This window comes from Castor canadensis, chromosome 6, assembly GCF_047511655.1.
Source record: "Castor canadensis chromosome 6, mCasCan1.hap1v2, whole genome shotgun sequence".
NCBI lineage: Eukaryota > Metazoa > Chordata > Mammalia > Rodentia > Castoridae > Castor > Castor canadensis.
The window spans coordinates 132,153,627-132,180,571 of record NC_133391.1 but is presented as its reverse complement, the minus strand read 5'-3'; the positions used below and the strand labels follow the sequence as shown (position 1 = coordinate 132,180,571).

The following is a 26,945-nucleotide window of genomic DNA, read 5'->3' as shown; positions in this document are numbered from 1 at the left end:
AGAGTTCATCTGCCCTATGTTCTTGCCTTAGTGCCTCCTCTGCACCTTAATGAACACAGGTTCTGTTGGGCATCTTCTTCCAGATGGTATTTCTTCTCCTTAATCAGCTTTAACTCTGCTGGAAATATGGCAGCAGCTTCTTTTTTTTGGCAGACACAGCCCTTGCAATATTTTTTCTGTTTTTTCAGTCTGAGCCTATTCCTGAATCTGGACAACCACCCCTTACTTGCAGTGAGTGGCTTAGTGTCACTTGCCTGAAGTCTTCTTATAGGGCCAATGCCTTCTGGGCCTATAAGAAACATGTTCTGGTATAACATGCTGCCATCAGTCAGAATGTTTTCTGCTTATGTCCTCCAGCTACAAATTTAATGCCTTTAAAAAAAAACTTAACTAAACACTTAAGATTAATCATTAACACACTACAGCTGTAACTTTTGCAGTTTAAAAGTACAAGAGCAAACCTAGCAGAAATTTCTCTTTCCTTCTTTGCAATTTCAGACAGATTTGTTCTTACTGTAGACTTTACCAACCATAGCATGTGCTTTTTTCCTTCCTTATTAATTCAAGAATTGTCACTTTTTCACTTGAAGAGAACATTGTACAGCAAACATTATATATGCAAACTGCCAGCATCACTACCTTTGTGGTGTTTCTTAACACAAGCATTGTGATATTACCCAGAATCAACCTGATAACTGAGATGGCTACTTAATAGGCAGGAAGCATGCAACAGCATGGACATGCTGGACAAAGGGATGACTCAAGCCTGGGCAGGACTGAAGGAAATGGTGCCAGATTTCATCAAGCTACTCAGAATAAAAATGTGCAATCTAAAACTGAAGAACTATTTATTTCTGGAATGTCCATTTACTATTTTTAGGTTGAAACTGTAGATAAGGGGGAACTACTGCACTGTTTTTTTTCCCCTTCCTGAAACAGAACTCTTACTAAACCAGCAATGCCTTTCTAAAAGTACAATATGTTTTTTCTAAGCACAAAACACTAGAAGGTGGCAAGACTGTGAATAAGGATTTCCTGTCAAGCTAGAAATTATCCTGCCTTTTTCTAGTCAAACCCAGGTAACTGCTTTCTGACTTTGATCATCATAGAAAGTTTTATGTAAAATACTATTCGTGTGTATATAAATTATGCCTCAACTGAAAAATTTACATACAAACATTACTTTTTAAAATAAAAGGATAAAGCAAAGCAAAAACAAAAAACGGATAAGCTCTAGGAGAAGAAAGGAAATAAAGAAGATAAGGGTAGAACCTAGACTTCTCTGAATATACTTTATTTTAAAGATATGACTTTTTGGAACAATTTACTACTCTACATAATTATTAAGAAAAATTTTGAAAAGAAAAATGAAACATAAACTTGTGTATTGAGTTTGTGGTACAACCACATAGAAAGGAACTATTTTAAGGAACTTAAAAACACAGTAATTAGACTATACATCTTTTGTAGAGAAAAATAATCTTAGAATCATTTTTAGTAATTATATTGCTGATATATATACTGTAATTGTTATTCTGCAATTGTGTTTTTTGTGGGATATAGTATATGAAAAATTATGTTAGTGTTATTGGGAACCAGAGTTTTCAGGACAAAAGAAAGGAAAGGTAGATGTTAGATGGAGGAAATTATGTAAAAACCTGTAGTCCTTTTTTAAATCAAAAATATCAGTGAGTTCATGATATATTTTATCTTTTGTGATGTATTTTATCTTAAACCACAAATGTTTCCCCGCTCTTTCCACTGAAAAAGCCTAGAAACAACAACCCAGTAGCAATGAGTTCCCCTCACACTTACATTGTAGTCTCTAAATAGTATTTCACACTAAATGGAACCAACTATTCTTGACAAATGGTTGAGTCCAGGTCTGGGTAAGAAACATATGATAGGGAAATCAGATGAACCTGGAAAATTATATCATAGTAGAAATCCAAGAAGCCATCAAAGACTAATGAGGTTGTGTCAACAGGATGTGTCAATCTAAATAAACTCTCATTGACCAAGGATAGGTCAGTATAAAAGCATCAGTAAGAATAACAATTAAAATGTATCGAAACACATCAAATATGCTTAAATAGGAATTTTTAATGAGGGAGAAAAATCCCTCATTATCTACTTTTTGAGGATGCTAAGCAATCATCATAAAACTGGTAATAAAGAAACTATTAACACAATTTTGCTTCACCTATATGAACTGGCCCATAGGATAACCTACTGTTGATGAAGGCAAGTTTATCTTTAAGCATTTCAGCTAAAAAAAGCCCCCCCACAATACCACACACACAAAAAAAATCCCCCATTATTTTGTAACATATAAATAATGATAACAGATGACTGCTCAAACCTTCAGGAGAAAAGCTAATGGGAAGCAACATGTTTCATTCTTAGAAACATTGTGATGACACATAAAAACCTTTGACAAGTTTATACACTGTATCATTACATTTACTTGGCATTCTCTAACAGGCAAAAATCAGCAAGTACTTCTGTAGTTGCCTTATGGGTTGGGATGGTGGCTGGGATTGACTGAGGAGATGCAAGACAGAACTTTCTGGGAATGTTCCATATCTTAGGTTTGAGTTATAGAGGTGTATGCAGTTGTCAAAAATCACGGAATGGCAGATAAAATACTTAAGATCTGTGTTTTCTCTATATGTAAATTTTAGCTAAGAACAAAAGCACACTTGCAAACAAATACAGAATTCTAGCTAATGATGTAAATACTGAAGTGTTTAAGGACAAAATATATTCATGCCTACAACTCCCTCTGAAATTTGTTGAGATATATAAATAGGTATGTGATAAAGCAAATACAGTAAAATGTTATTTGTAGAATATAGGTGAATACAGATATTCACTGTAAAATTCTTTGAACATTTTATGTTTGAAGAAATTGAATGGGAAATTTTATAAAGACTGAGTAAGACTGATAACGTCTTAAATCATTGCTCAATGTTAATATTACAAAAAGAAAATAATTCAGTGGGTCCTAGTGGAAGTACACATTACTCCTCTGAAATCTTTCTTGGGGAAAAAAAAAATCAAACTCAAATTTAACCAAATCTATAGACCTACCAGCAATTTTCAGGAAATGAAGGAACAATAGAATATATTAAACAATGTACAATGATTAGTGAACTGCAAGGAAAAAGAAAACAAGCAAGAAGCAGGTAGAACCTATCAGAGACTTAAGGGAGGAATGGTGAATGGAGGAGACGAAGGTGAGGGAATATAGTTGATGGGCTTCATATACAACATGAAAAAGAACAGTGAAACCTCTTGCAATTGCTTTAAGTGGAGTGGGGAAGGAGTTGGGGGAGGAATGGTGGGGACAAACTAATGTACAATATAAGGCACTGGGAATTGGCACAAGGAAATTCCTCTGGTACAATGAATATATACTAATAAAAATGACAAAAAGTTAAAAAAATAAGAGGACAAAGAAGGAAAAAAAGTTCCATGGAGGTGAGGTGAAACTCTTCCTACTTTGAAACAATTAATTAAAAATGTTAAAAAAAAAAAAAAAGATGGAGCAAGAGAGACTTACAAGAATTATCAGTTTTCAATATGTGGAGTCTATTTGGATCTCAATTTGAACAAATGTAAAAAAACATGTATTCCGTGAGACAAGTGAGGAAATTATCTCTGATGATCTTAAAGTATTAAAATTATGTGTGTGTAACAATGGTATGAGATTATTTTTTTTTAAGTACTTATCTTGGGTTTGGAAGCATGGGTCAAGAGGGAGAGAGCTGCCTAGGAAGCACAAGACTGAAGCCTTGCATTCACAGCACAGGAACTTCCAAAAAGAAAAGTCCTTTTCTCTTAGAGATACGTCTTCAAGACAACATGAGGTGGTGAGTACATATAAATTAAGACTAGTCATAAGCTGATCACTGGTGAAGCTGGGAGATGGTTATACACAGAGATTTATTATACAATTCTTTTTTACATTCATATGTATTTGTGATGTTCTAAAACAAAAACCTTAACTATTTAAAAATTTGTATTCAATATTACAGCTTGACTTAAAAAACAACATAGACAAAACCTAAGATAATTTACCATTCGGATTTTAAAGTGAAGTTTGTTTCCAAGAAAGTTTCCCTTCCAGGATCCCACTGACACATCATTTTTCGACCCTCGTTCACAACGCAATTCAAATTTTCAGGTTTTTCTGGAGGAACTAAAAGGAAATAATAGGTAGTTTTCAAAAAGCTATATATATATACACAAATATTGTCCAATTTGCATACCACCTAAATATAATCAAACCCAATTTGAAAATAAAATAAACACACCAAGACAAAAGAATACACATAATGAAAGACTAGTGACTAAAAAAGCAATTTGTTTCTCATCAAACTCTTAACCTTCTTTTTAGTAGTAATATATATATCCTATCATAACTATAATTAGTTTCAACTTAAAAATCATCTTTCATTTGTAACTGGATAAAAATATCAACAATTTCTCCCTTACTTGTATTTTTAAAACTAATATTTGCATCTGGTAGTAAGAGGGAACTAAGTAGGAACAAAAGTGATTTATTTCTATTTTTGTTCATACTGTTCTCCTAAACTCTTTTGGAAGAAAAGCAAATGCTGAAATTGTAAAATTTGGGTGATCCATAAATTTGAATCATAGTTTACATTCTTTACTTTGACTTTTAAGGGGTTTTTCTGGTATTTACTCATTTTTTTTCAGGTAGCTGCTTTATGTGTGCATTTTCTCAGCAATTAAAGGATATTGAAAGTTACTGTGAAGCATTCACTGATTTCAAATCAACAATACTTTTTTGAGGTCTCATGTCAAAACGTTTTTCAAGAAGACTGACAAATGCTTGATTTTAGAAAAGAAACCTGTGTTGTTCTTTGTATATTGATAATGCAAACCTAGACCCTGCTTCTAAACTTACTGTTTTAGAAATAAGTATGTCCAAAAGTCATGGAGCCCACAAGTTACTGGATTTCATAAAAGTAAACAGAGAATATTATACTTCAAGGGTCTTGACAAAGTCTGAAATAAGATAAAAAACTTACAGCCGGAAAGTACTGTGATTCCATAAACATTCTGCTCAATCTGTCCGAACGTGAGAATGTTGCAAGTGAGCTGAACATGCAGCGAAGCTATGTTTGTAAAGGTGACACTGGAGGCTGTTCTGTTTATGATGGTATATTGTTCCTTAGGAACAGCAAGATGGTTTGTTTTCCAGATGATATAACTAGCATTTACATGAAAATAATCCATACATTTTTCCTTTAGCACACAAACTGCGGTAAAATTAGAACCACGTTCTATAACTGGAGATTCAGGGCTGATATATCCACATGGATCCAGAAGTTCACCTGGAAAGCAGAACAATTTTGAAAATATAAAATGGCTGGGGGCATTGTGGCTCATGGCACTGCTTTGCTTAGCGTGCTCCAGACTCTGGGTTTAATCTCCACCACTATATTTAAAAAAAAAGACTGAATTTTTCTGGTACAAATGGCACTCAATGTAGAGTCCCTCAACCTTTACTAAAATATTTCCTCAAGAAATAGAACAAAACACCCAAATGAAAATTAATATAGCCCAAATATACAAATTATAATATACAAAACACAAAAAAATACTGAGCTGGATTAAGAAAAACCTATGCTGTGTGTGGTATAATATTCTAATTTTTTCTTAGGAAACAGACTGCCTATAGCATGACTCCATCTGCCCACTACCTATTCAGCCCCTTTATTCAGACAGAGTATAATCTAAACTCAGAAATCAAGCAGTGGTAGTCTCCCTTCTCTCTCCTGGCATGAATGATGATGAGAGGTACAGATGGGGAAACAGACACAATACATCAACCAAATAGTAAACAATAAAAGAAACCTCAAGGGAGACAGAAGATGGCCATTTAAATATATTAGTTTTAATAATAAAAGGAGGGGAAATGATTTTCTATTAAAAACAAGAATCAGAGTAGTTTTAGTAATAAATACACAGGAAGAAAGAAGAATCAGATCAGGTCAAAAAATGAAACACACGTACATGCTTCACCTGTTATGAACGCCAATGCTAGTGACAAGGGAATCCCTATCTTTAGCTCTAACTTTCAACAGCCTATTAGATATTCATGGGACACAGCCGGTATTTTTTTAAATTTTGAAATATATACCACATTATCATTACTTTATAGAACTTCACTGTGCAACAGAACACCAGAACTAATTTCTCCTATCTAAGTGAAACTTAGTACCTGTTGAACAACCTTTCCCCATCCCTCCCTCCCCCTACTTTCTCCAGCTTCTGGTAACTTCCATTCTATTCTCAACTTCTTCCTATGAGATCAACTTATTTAGATCCCACATATGAGTGAGATCATGTGATATCTCTGTGTGTCTTGCCTTTTTCACTTAATGTCTTCCAGGATGACAGAATTTCATCTTTTTGTAGCTGAATAACATTCCATTGTGAATACATAAACTTTTTATTTATCCACTCATCAGTTCATGGATATTGGTTGATCCCATTTCTTGGCTACTGTGAACAGTGCTGCAATGAACACTGAGGTACAGATGTCTCTTCAACATACTGAATTCATTTCCTTTGGATGTATACCCACTAGTGGATTGCTAGAACACATGGCAGTTCAATTTCTTTACTTTCTGAAGAACTTCCATATACTGTTTTTCCATTAGTACATCTGCCTAGTGGCCATTTGTATCTTCCTTTGGGAAATGTCTAATTAGGTCTATTGCCAATTTTAAAACCGTAGTCCTTGGGTTTTATTTGCCCCTGAGTTGCTTGGGTTCCTTATACAATCCGGGTATTAATTCTTTATTAGATATATAATTTGCAAACATTTTCTCCTATTCTATATGTGGTCTCTTCAGTGTTGATTATTTCCTTTGCTGTAGAGAAACTAAAAGGATTAATGTAATCCTATTTGTCTATTTTTGGCTTTGTTTCCTGTGCCTTTGGGGTCATATTAAAAAAAAAAATGATTGCCCACTCCAATGTCCTGATGCATTTCTTCTACATTTTCTTCTAGTAGTTTCAGGTCTTATATTTAAGTCTTTAATCTGCTTTGAGTTGATCTGTATAACTGGTGAGAGATAGGAGTCTAGTTTTTTTTTCTTTTCCATGTGGATATTCAATTTTCCCACATCTTGTACTGAAGACACTGTCCTTTCTTTAATGTGTGTTCTTAGCATCTCTGTTGAAGATCAGTTGGTTGTAGATGTATGCGTTTACTTATAGGCTCTCTGTTCTGTTCATCTGGTCTGTTTGTCTGTTTTTAATGCCAACAGTATGCCATTTAATTATTATAGCTTTGTAATATATTTTGAAGTCACTCATAACGCCTCCTGTTTTGTTCATTTTGCTTAAGACTGTTTTGGCTATCTGGGGGGGTCTTCTGTGATTTCATACAAATTTTAGGGGTTTTTTTTCCCCATAGTTCTGTGAAGAATGCCGTTGGTATTTTGCATTGAATTTGTATACTGCTTTGGGTAGTGTACAATACCCAAAATCAGTAAACAATACTGATCCTTCCAATCTGTGAACATGGGTGTCCTTCCGTATTTTCATGTCCTCTTTAAATTCTTTTATTAATGTTTTCCATTTTAAAGATATTTTGGTTCTGGTTAAATTTATTTGTATTTTTTAAAGTTATTATGAATAGGATTGCTTTCTTGATTTCTTTTTCAGATAATTTTCTATTAGCATATGGAAACACTATCTGACTTTTGTATGTTAATTTTGTATCCTGCAAACTTTACTAAATTCGCTTTTTTTTTGGTAGCACTGGGGTTTGAACTAAGGGCCTCACACTTGCTAGGCAGGTGCTCTACTGGCTTGAGCCATTCCACCGGCCTGCTAAATTAATTTATTCTAATTGCTTCTTGGTACAGACTCTGGGATTTTCCATGTGTAAGACTATGTCATCTAAAAAAAGTGACAATTTGACTTCCTGCTTTCAAATCTGGATGTCTTTTACTCCTTTCTCTTGTCTAATTGGTCTGTCTAGGACTTCTAGTACCATGCTGAAATAAAGGTGGTGAAAGTGGGCATCCTTGTCTTTTACCAGATTTTAGAAAGCTTTCAGCTTTACTCTATTCGGTACATTTGCCATGGACTTGTTATGTACAGTCTTTGTTATGCTGAAGTATGTCCTTCCTATACCTAATTTGAGGGTTTTTTTTAATCATGAAGGAATATGGAGTTTTATCAAATGCTTTTTTCTGTATCTACTGATGATCATATAGTTTTTGTCCTTCAATCTTTTAGTACTGTATCACATTTATTGACTGTATATGCTGAACCATCTGTAAACTCCTGGAATGTATCCACTTGATAAAGGTGAAAAATCTTCTTAATGTACTGTTGGATTCAGTTTTCTAGAATTTTGATAAGAATTTCTACATCTACATTTATCAGGGATATTGGTCTATAGCTTTTGTGTGTTATCTTCTTTGGTTTGATATCACGGTAATGTTGGCACCGTAGGTGTTTTAAAATAAGCATGCCAGTCTCTTTCAAACATTACTTTTTTAAAAATTCAGTCTTGTTATGTAGCCCAGACTAGCCTTGAACTTGTGATCCTCTTGCCTCAGTTTCCTAAATGCTTGGACTACAAGGGTGTACCACCAAACCTGGCTCAAACTTAGTATTTCTTACTCTTATTTCTCTACCTCTGCAAACAGCACCACTCCTATCTAGTCATCTAGACCAGACACCCTGTAGTTACCCTCAACATCTCTCTCTAGTTACCTTCCTCTAACCTCTAACTTAACAATGCGGCATTAAGTTTTGTTGGTCATTGTCACCAATACTTGGACTGCTAAAGCTCAAGCCATCATTGAGCTCCTTTCAGTTTATCCTGCCTGTTACCACAGTTACTGTTCTAAAGTGATTCAGTCACTTACCTATTTTATGTAGTGGCTACCTATAACCATCAAATAAAATCCCAACTATTTGGCATGACTCTATTCTCTTTCTCCAGCATCGATATCCACAAATTTAATGCACTTTTCTCCAATCAATCTCATTTACCAACAGGTTCCTGTGCCGTTACCCATTCTATTTGGGTTTCAGTTTTCACTTGGAAAATAAAGTTAATAATGGCTATTTTAGTTTTTGAGATTAAAAATTACTTACGTAAAGCAAATAATTGATAGGCCTACAAAAAATGTAGTCACGCTGACAGGTCCATTAGAGGTGACTAGCAACCTTCCATTCTTGGGGCAGATCTTTTTGTTGTTGTTGTTGGGGTGCTGGGGATTGAACCCAGTGCCTTGTGCTTGTTAAGCAAGTGGTCTACCACTTGAACTATGCCACTAACCCTTTGTTTTGGAGACAGGATCTTTCTGCTACCTTTGCCTGGGCTGGGTTGGTCTTGAACTTGTGATCCTCCTGCCTCTACCTCCTGAGTAGATGGGATTATAGTCATGCACCACCACATCTGGCTTGGGTTGTGTTTTTTAAAGATGATCTCCTCCTATGTCACATGTTCTTTTTACAATGTCACTGATACTCCTTTCACAAAGAAGTGAGATCTATACTCCCTTCACTCATCTCAGATCTGTGTGGGTACCTTAAAGTCAATGGAATATGCTATGTAGCTTCCAAAACTTGATTATTAAGAATATAGCTTCTGACTAGCTCTCCATTTCTCTTGGGTATTTGCTTTTGGAAGCCAGCCACATGTTGCAGGGAAGACAAGACCTTATGAAGAGGCCATGTATGGTGCTCTGGTCAATGGTCCCAGCAATGACCTCAGCCTACAACCAGTCAACATTAGACATACAAAATGAGCCCCAGCACTCTGAATATTCTAGCAGAAGCCCAGACATTGTAGAGCAAAGCTGAATCGGTTTCATTGTGTCTTGCTGTTTGCCTCTTCTACCCATACAAACCAAGAGATATTGTCATTTTAACCCATTAAATTTTAGAGTATTTGTGAAAAAGTAATAGATAATTAGTAATTCAGTTATTTTCAACATCACAATCAACAACTGGGGAGAAGACAGAGACAGACACTCTTTGAATTAGTAAAAAAAGAGACCATGAAGGATTGTCAACATTTTGGATGAAAGCAATGCTAAGATTCAAAATTCTGTTGGAAGACTGGAGTAGTCTAAAACCCATTAAATGAAATTTGGAATAGAGGAAATGTATCTATTTAGGTTGAGGAAAATATGTACATATTGAGACAGAATTGGTTTGAAAGCAATTCATGTGAAAAAAATCTGAGAATTTTCATTGACCACTTGCTTAACACGAAACTATGCTATGTCTTAGCTGCCAGAAAGCTATGTTACTTTGAATAGGTGATTCTTCAGATTGAATTAAATAACAGAGCCACTATACTCTATGTCTAGTTCTCATACATTTACTGTTTCCATAAAGTGCATTTATGCAATAATCTTAGTAGTAACATGTAATAACTATCCTTTTTATAATGCTTATTGTGAGCCGAATGCTCACTTAATCTTTACAATAACACCAAGAGGTAAGGATCATTATTATCCTCACATTATAGATAAGATAACTGAGACATGGATTAAATGATTAGCTAAAGTCTTACACCTGGTTAGAGGGACAGCTGGGATGGTATTTTAAATGGATACAGGCAACCAAGAGAAGAAGGGCAATCAGCATGCATAGGGTTGGAAGCCCCATCCTATAAAGAATCATTAAGATAACTGGGTAAATTTAGATTGGGGCAGTGAGTCTCGGGACACAGGAAAGCAGTCACCTAATACTTGAAGAGCTAAGCATCGAGAAAAAAAAATTAGGCATACTCTAGAACTAGAAATAATGGGAGAAAATTACAAGAAGGAAATGGAGTTCAAAAATAAGAAATGTGAGCTAGGCACCACTGGCTCACACCTGTAATCCTAGGTACTTAGGAGACAGACATCAGGAGGATCATGGGTGGAAGCCAGCTCAAAGCAAGTAGTTCATGAGGCCCTATCTCAAAAACACCCAGCACAAAAAAAGGGCTGGTGAAACCCCAGTATTGCCATCAATAAATAAATAAACAAATGAATGAATGAATGAATAAGAAAAGTGGACTAGGGACATATCTCAGTGGTAGAGTGCTTGCCTAGCATGCATGAGGCTCTGGATTTTATTCCTGTCACCACAAATGATAATGGTGATGATGGAGGTCTTCCTAAGTAAAGATTTTCAACTTTCTGATACTTGAAATGTTCAAAATGAAATTTAATTCCTAGATTTGGAAAGGGGTTGTTTTAAAGCAGTGCTTCTCAAACTCTCTGTGATGAAAGATCAAGTTTTTTCTCTCAATCTGTCATAGACAAACTTTGACTGCTAACTCCACTGATCATATGCTTGGGTGTCAGGCTATGTCAAACTGTTAAGACATAACATGTCTTAATTAAGGATACTAAACATGTATCCTTAATTTCTGTATGTATTTCAGTGTGGACCAGTAACAACCAGCTCTCAGATGGGTCTCAATCTACACATTACAGTTGGAACAGTACTGTTCCAGAAATCAATTTCATTCTGGTAATATAACCACACTGCTCAGTGACACACTGGGCAATTAAGGAGTGAAGTGCTAAGAGTTAATACATTTTTCCTATTCCTTTCTTAAAAAATGACACACTTTTTGCCCTCCCCACCTTAATACTAAATGTTAATCAGCATCTGAATGACCATGAATTTGAACTATTATGAATGCCTGCCTAGGAAGCGAGAGGCCCTGAGTTCAAACCCCAATCCCGCCAAAAAGAAAGAAAAAAAATTATCAGTTTTTTACTGCCTAAAATTAAGACATTATTCTCCATAATGACTCCAGAAAGAATAAATATGAAGCATAATTGTATAATTACTAAACATAAACTTAATGATAGAAACATAAAATATTTAAGCCTAATTTGTGGAGTAGAAGGTAGGATATTTCATGAACCTTACCTATAGATTCAGAGGTGAGGAAAATAACCAAAGCTTGCACTAGCCAAATCTGCAACATCGACATCTTGCACAGTTATTTCTGTAACAGACACATGGAGTATTTTAATATTTTCTCTATATGCATATAATCTAAGACACAATCTTTTTGTTTTCATTGGGTAGTTGTTTTTTGAAACATGGTAGAATTCTTACAATGTAGAAAATTCAATGTTCAGAGTATTTTTCTCTATTTTTACTAAAGTTAATGGCTATGTAAAACTGCCAAAGTACATCATTTCTACTTTAAACTTAATTAAAAGACCAATCCTATTTATTTTTGTGAAGTCTTATACGTTAGTGAATAATTCTGTGAGACTGAAACCTTCAGAGACACAAATTTCTTCAAGTAAAATTCACCACAAAGAAGAGATTTGAATAGTTTATAGAAAAGGAAATACAAGTATCTAAAGTATATAAAAAGAACTTTCATGTCACAATGTACCCCATACAATTAAAAAAAAAAACAAACACTGATTAAAAAAAAAAAGATACTTCAAACTCAAAATGAGAGATGCAAACTAAAAACACCAAGACAGGAATGAAAAATTGATACAGGTACTCTGGAAAACAGTTTGGCATCTGCTTACCAAGTTAAAAGCACACCACAAGACTGGACGTTTCCACTCCTAAGATTGTATCCGATAAAAATAAAAATATATGTTTACAGGAAGATAAACTCAAATGTTCACAGCAACCTTATTCATAATAGTTCCAAACTGGGAACAACCCAAACATCCATCAACTGGTGAACAGATAAATATTGAAACCATGACATATCCACATAATAGAACAGTATTCAACAATAAATGGGAATTAATTAGTAATACATGCCACAGCATGGCTGAATCTCAAGAGCATTATGTTGAAAAAGAAGCCAGACACAACAGGCTACATACTGTATAGTTTTATTTATAGGAAACTCTAGAAATGGCAAAACTAAGGTGTCAGAAGGCAGATCAGGGGTTCTCTGGGGCTGAGGTAGAAGAGGGCACAAAGAAACTTTGGGGGGCAATGGAAATATTCTATGACCCGTTGTGTTGGTGACTATAACTCTATACATTATTCAAAATTCATTGAATTGTGTCAAGAATTGCAAAGTTTGTAATCTAAGATTTCAACTTTACTTTCAAGCTAATAAGGTAGACTGCCACAGTTTCAAGGGTACTAGCAAAAGACATGAGACTTCTGAGTGAGAGACAAGAGACTTTTATTACTCTTAAGAGCAGTAGTCACAGTGTCAGCAATTTCTTTTGCCAGGTGCCTACGCCCCAATTCCCCCAGGGTGTTGTGAAGAATCAGGTGACAACTACACAGGCAATAGGTTATGAGAGAGAAAGATTGAGCTTAGAAACCCAAAGTCTTAAAAATGAGCAGAAAGCATGCTTGCCCTTTATTCTGGAGGGAGACATTATCTCTCCCTTCAAGGCTATAAGGAAACCTGCCCATGTTTGAAAATATAGTTCAGAAAAAAAGGCAGTCAGGACTTTGTTCATATGACCTTCAGAAATGCAAGACACCTATGGGTTTCCTACCAAACTGTATACTAACCACTGGTGAATTTTAATGTTTGTACATTAGATCTCATATATGACCAAACAAAAGCTTCACAGACAAGGTGTAAAGCAAGAAAAATCATAGCAATAACCTAAGCATAGTGACAGAATTTATATTGATATTCTTGCTCATATGCAGTGTAAATCTGACGTTATTATTCATGCTTTTTCATTCTGTTCTTGAGCTGAAACAACAGTATACCAATGGAAAGGTATAAAAAAGTGAATGATGGTGAGTCTTTCTCCCACCCAACGGCAGCCAATCTTTAGAGATATGTTTCATACATGATATGGGTGTATTCTGCCTGCTTAAATTTTTTGGCTCACAGACAATACTAGGTTCCTCCTTGATTAGATCAAAACCTTGGTGGTTTTGGAGAGTCACTTTTACTGGGAAACTGATTCAATGTTGGATTGACTGCACTGAATGGCCAGATCTATAATTTGTGGACTTATAAAGGGACAGCTCATAGGTCTGAATAGAGTGGATGAGTGGCATGTTCCTACCCCCCATGCCACTAAGTATCCCAAGCAGGACGAGAACTTTGGGTTTATCTTACAGTGGCTGAACCTGGCAAGGGGAAATATATGGGAATTGGTACAGATAAGGTAGAAAATATGAGTTCAGGCATCAGATAGACTAGGGTACATGTACCCTTCCATATGGTAGGCAGGCAGAGGAAGATTTGGTCCCCACACAGAAAACTGGTGTTATTAGTTGGATTTAAACAGGTACAGATATAGACAGTGCCATAATCTTTTCCCTTTTGGTTGGAAGTATAGTTTGAGGCCTATTAGATCAGGTGGGTCCCAACTATGGGAAGTCCTGCAAGAGGAATGAAATAGCTGAGTGAGAAAGAAACCTGGAATTTGGCCCCTAGGTTGAATACATTTTAGTTATTTGTTTGTTGATTATGGGGTTGGTGAAAGAAACTGGAGATATTGAAAAGGCAAGAGAAAGATGGCTTTGGGCAAGCAGTGGTTTCCATATAGCCGTCTTGTTGCCAGCTTGTGGGTTGGGAAAAGTTGTTGGGTTTCTATAATATCCATTGTAGTCGGGAGAGCTAGAAGGTCCATTTTGAGAAAACCTTTGGGGGTTGTGAAAGGGTATAACGAGGATGGTGGAATTGCAATTATACATGTGTCCCAAAGGAGTAGCTTTAGGGTGGGCAGAGTTGCAAGAGAAATGAATTGGAGCCTGGGAGATGAGGAAACATTATAAAAGAGGGGGCCTGATATTAAAAGGCTGCAGGTGCCCAAGGTCAAAAGGATGAAGGTTCGTATTTCTGAATCTATCGTGTTACTGATAACCAAATCTAGTTCATTGAAATATTGATTATCGAGGGTGGTCTCTAGTTGTCACCAGTCCCTATTATTAGCCTGGACAGTCAGGGGTCCTTTATTGGGCTGAATGGAAGCACATATCCAGCAGCTGGTATAATTAGGATGTTTTAAAGACAGGTTTAAAAGCAAAATGGCCTGCTTTACCGTAGGAAATAGAGGTGAGTTAGGGAGTAGGAAGAGGAAATGAATACGAGGGAGAAGTGGATTATCAGTTTTTGCCACTCTAAGAAAGACATCTCCATGGTACTGGGCTGCAGCTGTAGTGGACAATAACCCAAGGTGGGGGCAGAGCTCAGATTACGAAGCAGAAGTGAGGAAAAGCAAAATTATCTTTGATTGGTGGGGCAAAGGCATCTCTTACCCAAAGAATGGTGAGTTTGAGCCTGATCACCCCAGTAATTAAGAAGTGAGCTGCAAGATCTGTCATGCAAAATGTCACCAAGAGGTGGATTGATAGGTTTGAATCTGTAGAGATAGATCTAGGCAGGAAAACCTAGAAGTCTGGTTGCAGAAGGAATGGCAAGACAAGCTTGAAAAGGGCCTCTCCATGCAGATTGAAAAGTTTTGTTTGATCAGGGAGATCCTTAAGGAGTATCCAGTCCACTTTGTCAGTGGTGTCAACAGATTGGGGAAGGATTAGGCTGGCTTATTTTCAAAGGAGCCAGCAAACAAATTCAAGTGCAGGAAGATAATAGCTCAGAGGAGGAGGGTCTCTGGAGAGTTGTCGGGGCTAGAGGAAAGGGTCATCTGTACACGTGTTTAACTTGGATACTCTTTTACATCACATAAAATATTTCTACATAAAGTATTTCACTTAATTTTCCAAGGGAAGCAAGTGGGTAGGGGAGTGATTATATACTGGACTTTTACAAAAGAAAAAAAAAATTCAGCCAAGGCAAACTACTTACCCAACTCACAAAATTAGCAAGTAAAAAAGCAGGGATCTGAAACAAGTCTTCTGCCTCCAAATGTCATGTTCTTTCCATTGGGTCTCACTGTGAAGACAGAAGAATCTTGTTCAGAAAGCTGACATTGATAGTATTTATTATACTTATACTTTTAAAATCCCTGATTGAGATTAGGCTTTTAAGTGTGCACAAAGTATCACATTTTAGAGATTTTCTAAAATTCAGAATTTAAAAATCCCATAAATATTTGTGTGAGAGTATTTAAATAGACTACTATTAGGTTTTTTATTTTGTTTTCTGAGTCAGGGTCTTGCTATGTCACCTAGGTTTGGCTACAAACTACTGGGCTCAACCAATCCTCCTGCCACATCTTCTTGAGTAGCTGGGATCACAATGGACTAGTGCTGTATTTTGATAGACTTGCAATATTAAGGTCACCCACACCGAATTAGAACTTCCTTGTTATCTACATAGTTTACAGAACCATGAGAGGGTTATTTAGTTGACAAAAGCATTTGTAACAATTCTTTAACAGAATCATATCTTTGTCTTCTATTAGCACCAAGCTAACACTGTTGACTCCTCAATTGTCTGACTATTCTAGCCATAGAAATAAAAATTCATTTTAAGATTTGCTCAGGGGTTGGAGGTATGGCTCAGTGGTACAGAGTCTGCCTAGCAAGCATGAAGCCCTGAGTTGAAATCCCAGTAAAATAAAAAAAAGTCCATATTCAAAAGAAGGAATGATAAAAAAAACTTGCTCAGTACTAGGTTAAATTCTAGCATGAGTAATGGTGGCTCTTTTTCTGAACTATAATAACTTAAAACTTAGGCAAAGAGTTAAATATTTTTAAATTTTCAAATGAAAAGAAGAAAAAAATACCATTTGAAAGTCCCTATATCCCACCAACTAGTCAAATGTGCTACTGGAGTGCAAAAGCAACCACTGACAACATACAAACAAATCATGATGACTGTGTTCCAATACAACTTTACTGTTGCAATTGCAACCTGGATTTGGTCTGCAGGTCACAGTCTGCTAACACTTATTCTAAAATATTACATAATTTACTTATGTTGCTTACTGTTTGCCATGGCTTGACTTGTGTGTCCCGCCCCCCACACGATGCCCAAAGATACATTGATGTCTTTGCTCCCAGCACCTCAAAATATGACCTTTTTTGGAAATAAGACCATTGCTGATATAATTAGCAAAGATGTCATAGTGGAATAGGATGGGCTCTTAGTACATCATGACTGGTGTATTTGTAAGAAAAAGAGACACAGAAGGATGTCATGTGGCAAACGAGGCAGAGATTGGAGTGATATAGCTACAAGCTAAAGAATGCCAAAGACTGCTGGCTACTACCAGAAGCTAGGAAGAGGCAAGGAAGTATTCTTTATTGTTTTAGAAGGACTTCTTGGTCCTAGAACCTTAACAGAATAAATTTCTCATTTTAAACCACCCAGTTTGTGGTAGTTTGCTACAAGAGCCCTAGGAAATGAATACACTGACTATATTGCCAAAGGAGAATATAAGTTCCATTCTGGATGGAGGTTAAAAAAAAAAAAAACAACCAGAATATACGCAAATGAAGCAGAAATTTTGTTCTTTGCTGTATTACTATAATGTAGAAACTAGGCCTTTATTAGAAAATTGATTTGTACATCATTTTCTCCCAATCTGTGGCTTGTCTTTCACTTTCTTAAAATTGTATTTTGTGGACCTGTAATTTTAATTTTAATGAAGTCTAACATTGTGCTTCTGGTGTTATATCCAAGAAATCTTTGCCTAAAGTCACAAAGGTTTTCCCCTATAAGTTTTATAGTTTTGGGTTTAATATTTAGCTCTCTGAATCATTTCAAGTTAGTGTTTATATATGGTATAAAGCAGGAATTAAATCATTTTGTACATATGAGTAGCCAATTGTTTCAGAATCATTTGTCGGCAACACTATTCCAAAGTGAGTGAAATGCCTTTGTACTTTGTCAAAGATCAGTTGTTCACATGTAGTGAGTTTATTTGTGAATTCTCAATTCCAGGGCTGTGTGATTTCTTATGTAAAGGGCTAGAATGCAAGTATTTTTAGTTTTGTGGGCCTTAAGGTCTCTGTTGGAACTACCAATCTACAGTTGAAGCACAAAACAGTCACAGATAGATAACACATAAACATACTTAGCCATTAGTATTAGTATGTTCTAATCATACTTTAGTAAAACAGAAGGTGGGCTGCAGTTTGCCAACTCCTGTTCTGTTTGTTCCATTGATCTATTTGCTTAACTTTATGCAACCACTACACCATCTTGATGACTGGAGCTTTTAAAGTCTTGAGATCAATGTTTTGTGTGCACTTTAAAAAACTGGCTATCATCCTTTTCTCTATTCTTTTGTATGAAAGATCTCTTCCCCTCCCCCATGAATATTAGATGCCTTTTTATCAATTTGTCTGAGCAACTGAGAAATTTTATTATAATGCCCCTTAGTTTGTATTATGTTTCTTGTGGAGTCTGCATAGCTTCTTAGAACTGTTGGTTTATAGTTTTTGCCTTAAAAAGACTGTGTTATAGTCCCCTCTACTGAAGTAAGACCCTTCTGTATACTCCTCCTTCTATCCCATGAATCAGGATGCTGCTAAGAATAAATACCATTCCTCACTCTGTGGGAATGCCAGGCTCTGTTACCTCTAATTTTCCTTTCAGGAGGTTCTTTCCTTGGCTCTCAACTTTTTCCTTTCCCTTCTCCTTCCCCTTTCCTTCCTTCTCGCTTACATAACAAAACTACTGTCAAACGAAACTATTGTCAAACTATTATGATTATTTGTCTGATAAAGCCTAAACAGATTTAAAAACAAAACTAAAATGTGAATAATAAATCAACTGGTTAGCCTAAAAATGCAAGGATACAGATACCTTTAAACATGGTTTTGCTTTTCATGGTTTCAGTTAACTACAGTTAACCAAGGTTTAAAAACATTAAATGGAAAATTCCAGAAATAGAAATTCATAAGTTTGAAATTACTTTTAGTACAGTATATTATAAATGATATAATTTATCATTAGTTGTTTATGTCTTACTGTGCCTAATTTATAAATTAAAATTTATACATATGAATATATAGGAAAAAGAAACTTAGTGTATATACGGCTCAGTACTACCCAGTTTTATACATCCTTCAAACACCTTGGAAGGTAGCCCATGCAGATAAAGGTAGATTACTGTAGTTCAAAATGAGAAAAGATATTAGTATTACTCACTATATTAATAAATTAAAGCAGAAAAACATGATCATTTCAATAGACGCATTAAAAAGCATATGGCAGTATGTTCACTTAAAAGTAATAACAAAGTGTCTGAACACAGAGACTAAAAGAAACTGTTCCTATTACGATGAAAAATAATAAGATAAGAGTCTGGTTCTCTGGAATCAGACTGCCTGTATCCAAATCCCAGGTCTTTATTTTAAGGAAAATTAATTTAGATTCCCTCACTTTTATTTCCCTTATCTGTAAAAACTGGCATAAAACCATACCTACCTACCACCTAAGAATGCTATGAAGACTAAATACATCAACACACATAAAGAGCTCAGAATCTATTTGGTTCTTAATAGCTACTTGATAAAATGTAACAGCTGTTGTACTAGTGCAGCTTTTGCTGCTGCTGGCACAAGGCATTTACAGGGCTAAAGGTAAAATCAGAAGCATCCCTATTACAGTCAGGATTCAGATAAAATGCTGGAAGCCATCATTTATTCAACACTGTTCTAGAAAGGGTAAAATAAGATAAAAATGGAAGCAAAAAATTTTGTAGATATGATCATCTACCAAAAGTGAGAACCAAATGACAAACTACTATGATTATTAAAAGCATAACATCATAGCAGTTGAAAAGATTATAAAAAATAACAGCTGTCCTAATCATCAGTAAAAACCAAAGAAAATATAAAAGAAAAAAATCCTATTCATAATAGCACCAAAAATATACTATACTTAGGCAAAACCCTAATCAGAACTATGTAGGAACTCTATGGAGAAAATAATAAAACCTTAGTAAAAGGTGCATTACTAAGACCTAAGAATAAAGTTGGGGAGGACGCTGGGCATGTAGCTCAGTGGGAGCGCTTCCCTAGCATGCATAAAGTACCAGCTCTGGAAAATATTTATACATATGTGTATGTATATATATATATATATATGAGAAGAAAATCGATTCTTCATAAAATTATATAAAAATGCAATACCATTTTAATCTGGACAGCAAAAACATTTATTATAGAACTTTATAAACAACTCAAAACTTCATATAAGAAATTAAAGAATACCCAGAGGCAACTTTCAAAAAACATAAATAGAATATTTACTGTACCATTAAGATACACTACAAAGGTAATTAAAGAAAGGCATTGGTCCAGAAGAACAGACAATTAAGGAAGTCAGTGGTACAAAATAAACAGACTTGAGTGTATACTAGAATTTATAGGGTTGGGGTGTAGCTGAGTGGCAGAGTACTTGCCGGGTCACCAAGAGTGGGTGGAGGGGGATCAGAGAATAATGGAGGGGGTGAATCTAATTAAGATATGTTGCAAGCACATATGTAAATGTCACAATGAACCCCCTCTATACAACTAATATATGCTAGTAAAAGTGTAAATGTGTGTATGGGGGGAGGGGAGACAGAGACACAGAGAAAGAGAAAATTTATAAGCTGGGAAGGTGGTACACACCTGTAGTCCCAAACTACGTGAGAACTGAGAAATGAAGATTGCTGGAGCCAGGAGTTGGGAGGCCAGCCTAGGAAGCAGCCTACATTTCAAAACAAACAACCAAACAAACACAACAAAAAGAATATGTGGTATGTTAAAAATTAAAAAAAAAAATCATCTGAGGCTGGAGTATGGCTTAAGCAGTTGAGCATCTGCCTAGTAAGCGTGAGGCCCTGAGTTTAAACCTCAGTATCGCAGAAATAAAGAACTATTAAATATACTATCAGGACAACTGGTTCCATGAGCATAAAAATAAAGAGCCCCTTTTCATTACACACATAAACACTGCAGATTTATTATGGAACTCAGTGCAAAAGTACAATGATAAGCATACTGGAAGAAAATATGTAATGTATTTATGACCCTAGAGTAGAAAACTTTTATAAACTATCTTTGACTATTTTAGTCAAATGGAAAGGTTTCAAGAGTACTTTCATAAACATCAATGTTCTCACTATCACTTCAGAAACAAAACATTACAGATATAATTCAAACCAAATAAACAGTTCTTGCCCTTAAAAAGTTCAAAGTTTATAGAGGTAAAATATGTATAAAGTGCTACAAGAACCCAGCATATCCAATTCAAACAGAACCTTAAAGTACACAGCATCAAATATGGGTACTGGGTTGCCAAACAGAGAGAACAGTATATGAGCTGCGAATCATCTTTGACTCTGTCAAGTGAAGATAATTGTAACTAAAAATTACCAAAGGCAAAGTCCCAGCATGGTAGTCTACCAACCAGAGCTGGGCTATCTGAAATACATTTCTGATGAGTTTTCTTTGTACAAGCAGGTAGAATTATATATAAAACAGAACATCCAGCAAAAAGATTGTATAGAAGACACCAGTTAAAATGCACACTATTCAAAAGTAATGATTAAACCAATCTCCTTTCTAGCAAAGGATGAAACTGATTACTGAAGAAAGTATGAAAATTTGGAGGCAGAACATTCAAATTTTAACAGGGCAACACATTTATTGTCTGAAAGGAATGAAGTCCCTGCTCTGGATATGTATACACGCAGCTGTAAACAATAAACTATAATCATGTATTAAAAGATATAGCTCTCTGATTCATGAGCAGCTAACTTACTTCTCATAAAATTTCTCTAAAATATACTAAATGGTCACAGAATAAAAAAAATGAAGTCAAGTCTGTAGTGCAGCCTTGTGACAACAATCACCAGTGTTTCTGAAGCCATCCTTCCTTAAATTTCTCACATCTCCAGGTTTCTATGTAACCAGATAATGTAGCTGGTTCTTTCCTTTATCCACTTTCCTGGATTCTTTACTGAATTCTCTACTAGCTTTTGGCTATTGCCTATAAATGTACTCAAAGATAAAGCATTTGCTATCTACTTTTCTTTTAAAATACTTCTTTGAAGATATATGACTTCAACTTTCACCTTCAAACAAAATAATTTCAAGAATTCTGGCTTGGATCTTTAATTCTAGTTTAGATCATAAGATATTCTGCCTCTGACTCAAATCAACTTAAGAGTTCTAAAAGCAGTATCTACATATGTACATGCTCTTGCCCCCATATGCATAAATGCACATTACTTGGTTTTTTTTTAAATCACCGGGACTTTTTTCCTTAACTACAAACTCCTTACCCTCTTCAATTGCTTAAGTAAGAGAGTGCATTGTTGTCTTACCTACTCATCATTTTGCTTTTCTTATTTACAAATCCTATCTAGACTTCTTTAACAATGCCTTCTCCACCTGTATCTTTTATCCTCTACAATGACCAATATAATTTGGGCACTGATCACAATACTTGTAGCAGCCTGCCTGCTTAAGTCTCCTTCCTCCCTCCTAAGCATTCTGAACATTACTGGTAGATGAATCTTCCTAAAACACTATTTTAAAGCCATCACTACCCCCCCCCCAATTTTTAAATGGTGAATAATGCCAAATATTTTAGCAATTAAAGAATCTAAAAATTTGGCTTTAGTGTGCCATCCCCATTCAACTGATCTTTTCCAATATTCAAGCCTCTTTATTCTTTAAAAAAGGGGGGGGGGAGTGAGGGGAGGAATAGCTCAATAGTTGAGTACTTGCTTACTACCCAGTACATTCTGGGTTCACTCCCCAGAATCACAAAATAAATAAATAAAATTCCTTTCCTTATACTTCTCTCAAGTTAATCCTACCACTATGGTTCCAGAGAGAATCACAAGCAATCTGGCTTTACTCCAATCATGCTGAAATTATTTTTGTTCTTTTCCAACTACAAAGCAAATATTTAAGCTCCTCATTTTGCTTGACCTCAGCATGCCATTCACGATTTGGTCTTACCATTCATCGTTTCCCTCCTAGCCATCACTAGAACTCAAGCACAGCAAACTACTAGACTTCCTCTAACACACCTTGCTCTTTCAGAGTTTGTGCTTTTACAAAATGCTATAACCTGTTTCCACAATGCCTTCCTGACTGGCTCTACTGTTTATAGCCCAGATGAAACATGTGTGGAATTTCCCCCCACCTTTACAAACTTCTTTGTTCCCAGTGCACTTGTATATAGTTCCCTAAAAGAATTCATAACATTGCATAGTAATTACTTTACATGTCTTGATATGCTCAGAAACTAATACACTTTAAGGCACCTAGTGGACAATTAGGAGTAAAGTTTGAGCTGGTGGCTCACATATGCAATCCTAGCTACTTGGGAAGCAGAGATCAGGAGGATCACAGTATAAAGCCAGCCTGAGTAAATGGCTCACAAGACCCTATATTGAAAACACCCAACACAAAAAAGGACTGGTGGAGTGGCTTAAGTGATAAAGTTCCTGCCTAGCAGGCATGAAGACCTGAGTTCAAACTCCAGTACCATCAAACAAACAAACAAAACAAAAACACCAACATAAACAAGAGTGGCTTAGGGAATTATGGTTCAAGGTCAACCTAGGCAAATAGTTTGTAAGACCCCCATCTCCAAAATAACCAGGGCAAAATGGACTGGAGGTATGGCTCAAGTGGTAAAGTGCTTGTTTTGCAAATGTGAAGTCCTGAGTTCAAACTTCAGTCTCCCCATATACACACACAAAGAGTGGGTTTTATTTTATTTACTTGTGGGGCTGGCAACTGAACCCAGGGACTGGCAGCATGCTAGGCAAACAATCTACCACTGGCTGCATCCCCAGCCCAAGAGTGGGTTTGACAAGACCTAATGGCAAAACCTTATTATTCTACTCATTGTCACTTAAGTAAACTGTATGACAAAGCAGTATTATTATGGTTAAGAGCTCAGACTCTGAAGTCAGGCTTAGCACAAATTTGGGATCTAATATTTATTAGCTGGGCAAGTTATCTTGGGTTTCCCTTTGTGTAAAAGAGGGTAATAGCCTAGCTACTTGGGGAGGCTGAGACTGAGGGAATCATACATAGTTCCAGGCCAGCCTGGGCAAATAGTTCACCTTGATATCAAACCACAGTCCCAGTTTAAAAAAAAAAAAGAGTATAATAGGACCTACATCATAACGTTATGGATTAAATGCTTTATAAGCAAAACACTCAAAATTGACAGGCAAAAAAAAAAAAAGCCCATTAAATATGTATTGGCTAATATAATTAATATACCTTGATTATTCCTCTTTCCACATGCTAGTCCTTTTATGTTCAATAGACCTCATTTTGCCCTCCTATATTATGAATGGGGTCTCTCCATTTTCCCCTTTATCCAAAGCTTACCCAAGTTTCAAGTTTATTTCTGGTAATTCCTTTCATCATTTCAATCCTCAAATGATCACTAACTTAAATATTGTTAGCATTTTCTGTATCAATCTATTTAATTAAAACTGCTTTGTATCTAGTAATTTTTTACACATAAGTTTCTCAACTCAATTTTTGTAAACACGTTGAAGGTCTTAATGATATCTCAGGCATCTCTGTGAGGTCCTAGAGTAGGAAGTGCTTAGTGTTTTGTTGCATAATCTAAATAGAAACTTCAACACTGATCACACTGCCTTTGCAGGGAAAGATAAGGGAAAGCTGTGAGAACACTCCATGCTCCTACAGGAGTCAAGCTGCAAATATTAGGGCCAAGGAATTCTGACACCCATTAAAATGGGACAGGTGCTGGTGGCTCACGTCTGTAATCCTGGCTACTCCAGAGGCAGAAATCAGGAGGATTGCAGTTCCAAGCCAGCCTCGGGCAAATAGTTCGGGAGACTATCTCGACACAATCCAACACAAAACAACAGGGCTGGTGGAGTGGCTCAAGTGGCAGAGTGTCTGCTTAACCAAAAAAAAAAAAAAAAAGAGAGAGAGAAGGTTTAGGGGAAAACCCCCTTTCTGCCACTGCACAGGAGCTGTGGGCAGTGTTTTAACTTTCCCAACCAAACTGCAGCACTGGATAGCTCTATAAGATACATATCCAATGTGGAGTACAGGATTTGAAGTCACCAGATCTAGGGTACAGGGAACCCTCAGTCTGTTTCCTTCTTTACAAAGTGGGTATCTTAATATTTACTTCATAGGTACATAATAATCAACATGCACCCTAGTATTTAACTGAAATGGCAAATTCCTTTAGGAAAAAAATTTAAATAAACCCAAAACACTGCAAGTCATAAATAAAAATGAGACCAACATGCTTAAATACATAATATATTGTACTAAATAATGACAGTGCTATTTATAATACTGCAAATTACCTATGAGAAACTTAGAAAAGTGTAATGTCAATAATACAGACATGAGAAGAGGAAAAAATTTTACTACAAAATTTATCTTTTTCTTTTGACACTTCCTGTTTGCAATCTTTTTCTTTTCTTGTTATTTTAAAAAATGCTCAAAATTATTCCAAAAAGAAAAATTTGGAAAGCACACTTTAATTCCAGATTGGTCCTACTAAATGCAGTTCACAGTTCAAAAATACTTCCAAATACCTATTAACATAAATTTTAAAAATTAAGATAATGGTGAACAGCTCATATGACATTCTGACTCAGTAATTTCAAATTAAGACTTGTTCCAACTTCAAACTGGCAGTCACACACAGTCTAAAGGGTTTGTTTACTTCACTGACTAAACCAAATACCCCAATCTTTTAGCAGATCCGTCCTGGCATTCCAATAATAATTATCTTAAAACAGTATAATTACCGAAGTGTCCAATAGTAAACAAATTAAGCCAAAATTGGGAGCTTCCTTTTGAAGGCTTAAAAAAAATGATGAAAGTGGCAAGTCTTATCTTTTAATCTGTGATATTGTTTTGTTTGGGGTTATGAATAAGAACCCTACTTGGGAAATCTTTAAGCTTGGGGGAGGAGGTGAAATTGTAAACAGACAGACGACTGGTTCTCCTTAGGATCCAGTGATGTGTGGGATTTATTAGGAACGGTACGTAGAAGAGACCAAAAGAAGACACGTTAATAGCACGTATTAGCACTGTGAACTTTCAACAACGCTGAAACGCTGGAAAAGGTGGCTCTGGGGAAGAGATAGCCAGTCAAGTACGAGGCCAATGGCATTTAAGGGTAGATGGCAGGGACCTGGAAAAGTGGGATCGGTAACCCGACACGGACCATCGCGCAGCGAGCCAGGGGCGGGGGCTGCTTAAGGGTGCGTGGCCGCGCGTGCGTGCGTGCGGGGTCCGCAAGACCCATACCTAGAGTCGAGAAACCAAGGTGACAAACTTGGCAAAGTCGAACTCGGATGTGGGAGCAGGGACAAGAAGGAATGTAGGGATTTCCAGACCGGGACTGCCAAGCTCGGGGCGTGCGCGCGGCCGGGACTGCTCTCTCGGGCAGAGAGGCCTTCAAGTGCCAGGTGGCCGGTCCGCGCCGACGGCACCCACACCCTCCCGCTACGCTGCCCTTCCTTCACCCGTCCCCGGGCCTCCTCACCTCAGGCCGCGGCGCCCGATCCCCCGCGGCGCCACGCGTACGTCCCCCTCGACGACAGGCGGGACCCGTCGGCGAGGCGGGCGCGGCCCTCAGCTCAGTTGCTCCCGGGTGGCCCCCTCACAGCTCCGCGTATGGCCTCGCTGCTCGCCGGACTAGCTGCGCCTTCCCCACGGACACTGCGCGCGGCACTGCTGCGGGCTGGGCGCTGCACTTCTTAGCCCCGCCCCGCGGCGCCCCGCGGGACCCCGCCCCCCGACTGGGGACCCTTGCGCTGATTGGCTTCGGGGAGCCCCAGCACACCCGGTCATTGGCCCAGCGGACGCCGATAACGAGGGGGCGGGACTCCAGGAGACTGCGATTCCCGTAACGCGGTTCCCGGCATCCCGGATTCCGGTGGCTGAGATCGCGTCGCCTCTCCCAGTCGAGATCGAAGGGTTCCCCCCACCTCCCCTCTGCGGGCGGAAGGAGCGGAATGTTCCATTTTTCCGTGGAATAACGGGGTCGTGAACTGAAGCCCGGGTGCTGCCCGCCCCTCCCG

The 26,945-nt window shown here is 36.9% G+C and overlaps 1 protein-coding gene across 1 annotated transcript in view; it reads right to left on the bottom strand.

Moving 5' to 3' along the window:
- Il6st (interleukin 6 cytokine family signal transducer) overlaps positions 1-26,604 on the bottom strand; it is a 52,657-nt gene extending 26,053 nt beyond the window's left edge. The window contains exons 1-5 of the mRNA XM_020185873.2: positions 26,408-26,604; positions 15,791-15,877; positions 11,947-12,025; positions 5,061-5,366; positions 4,084-4,204 (exon numbers count right to left, since the gene is read on the bottom strand). Coding sequence (XP_020041462.1) covers positions 4,084-4,204; positions 5,061-5,366; positions 11,947-12,010 — 491 coding nt within the window. The 5' untranslated portion in view covers positions 12,011-12,025; positions 15,791-15,877; positions 26,408-26,604. The remainder of the gene's footprint in view (positions 1-4,083; positions 4,205-5,060; positions 5,367-11,946; positions 12,026-15,790; positions 15,878-26,407) is intronic.
- Between the last annotated feature and the right edge of the window lie 341 nt (positions 26,605-26,945).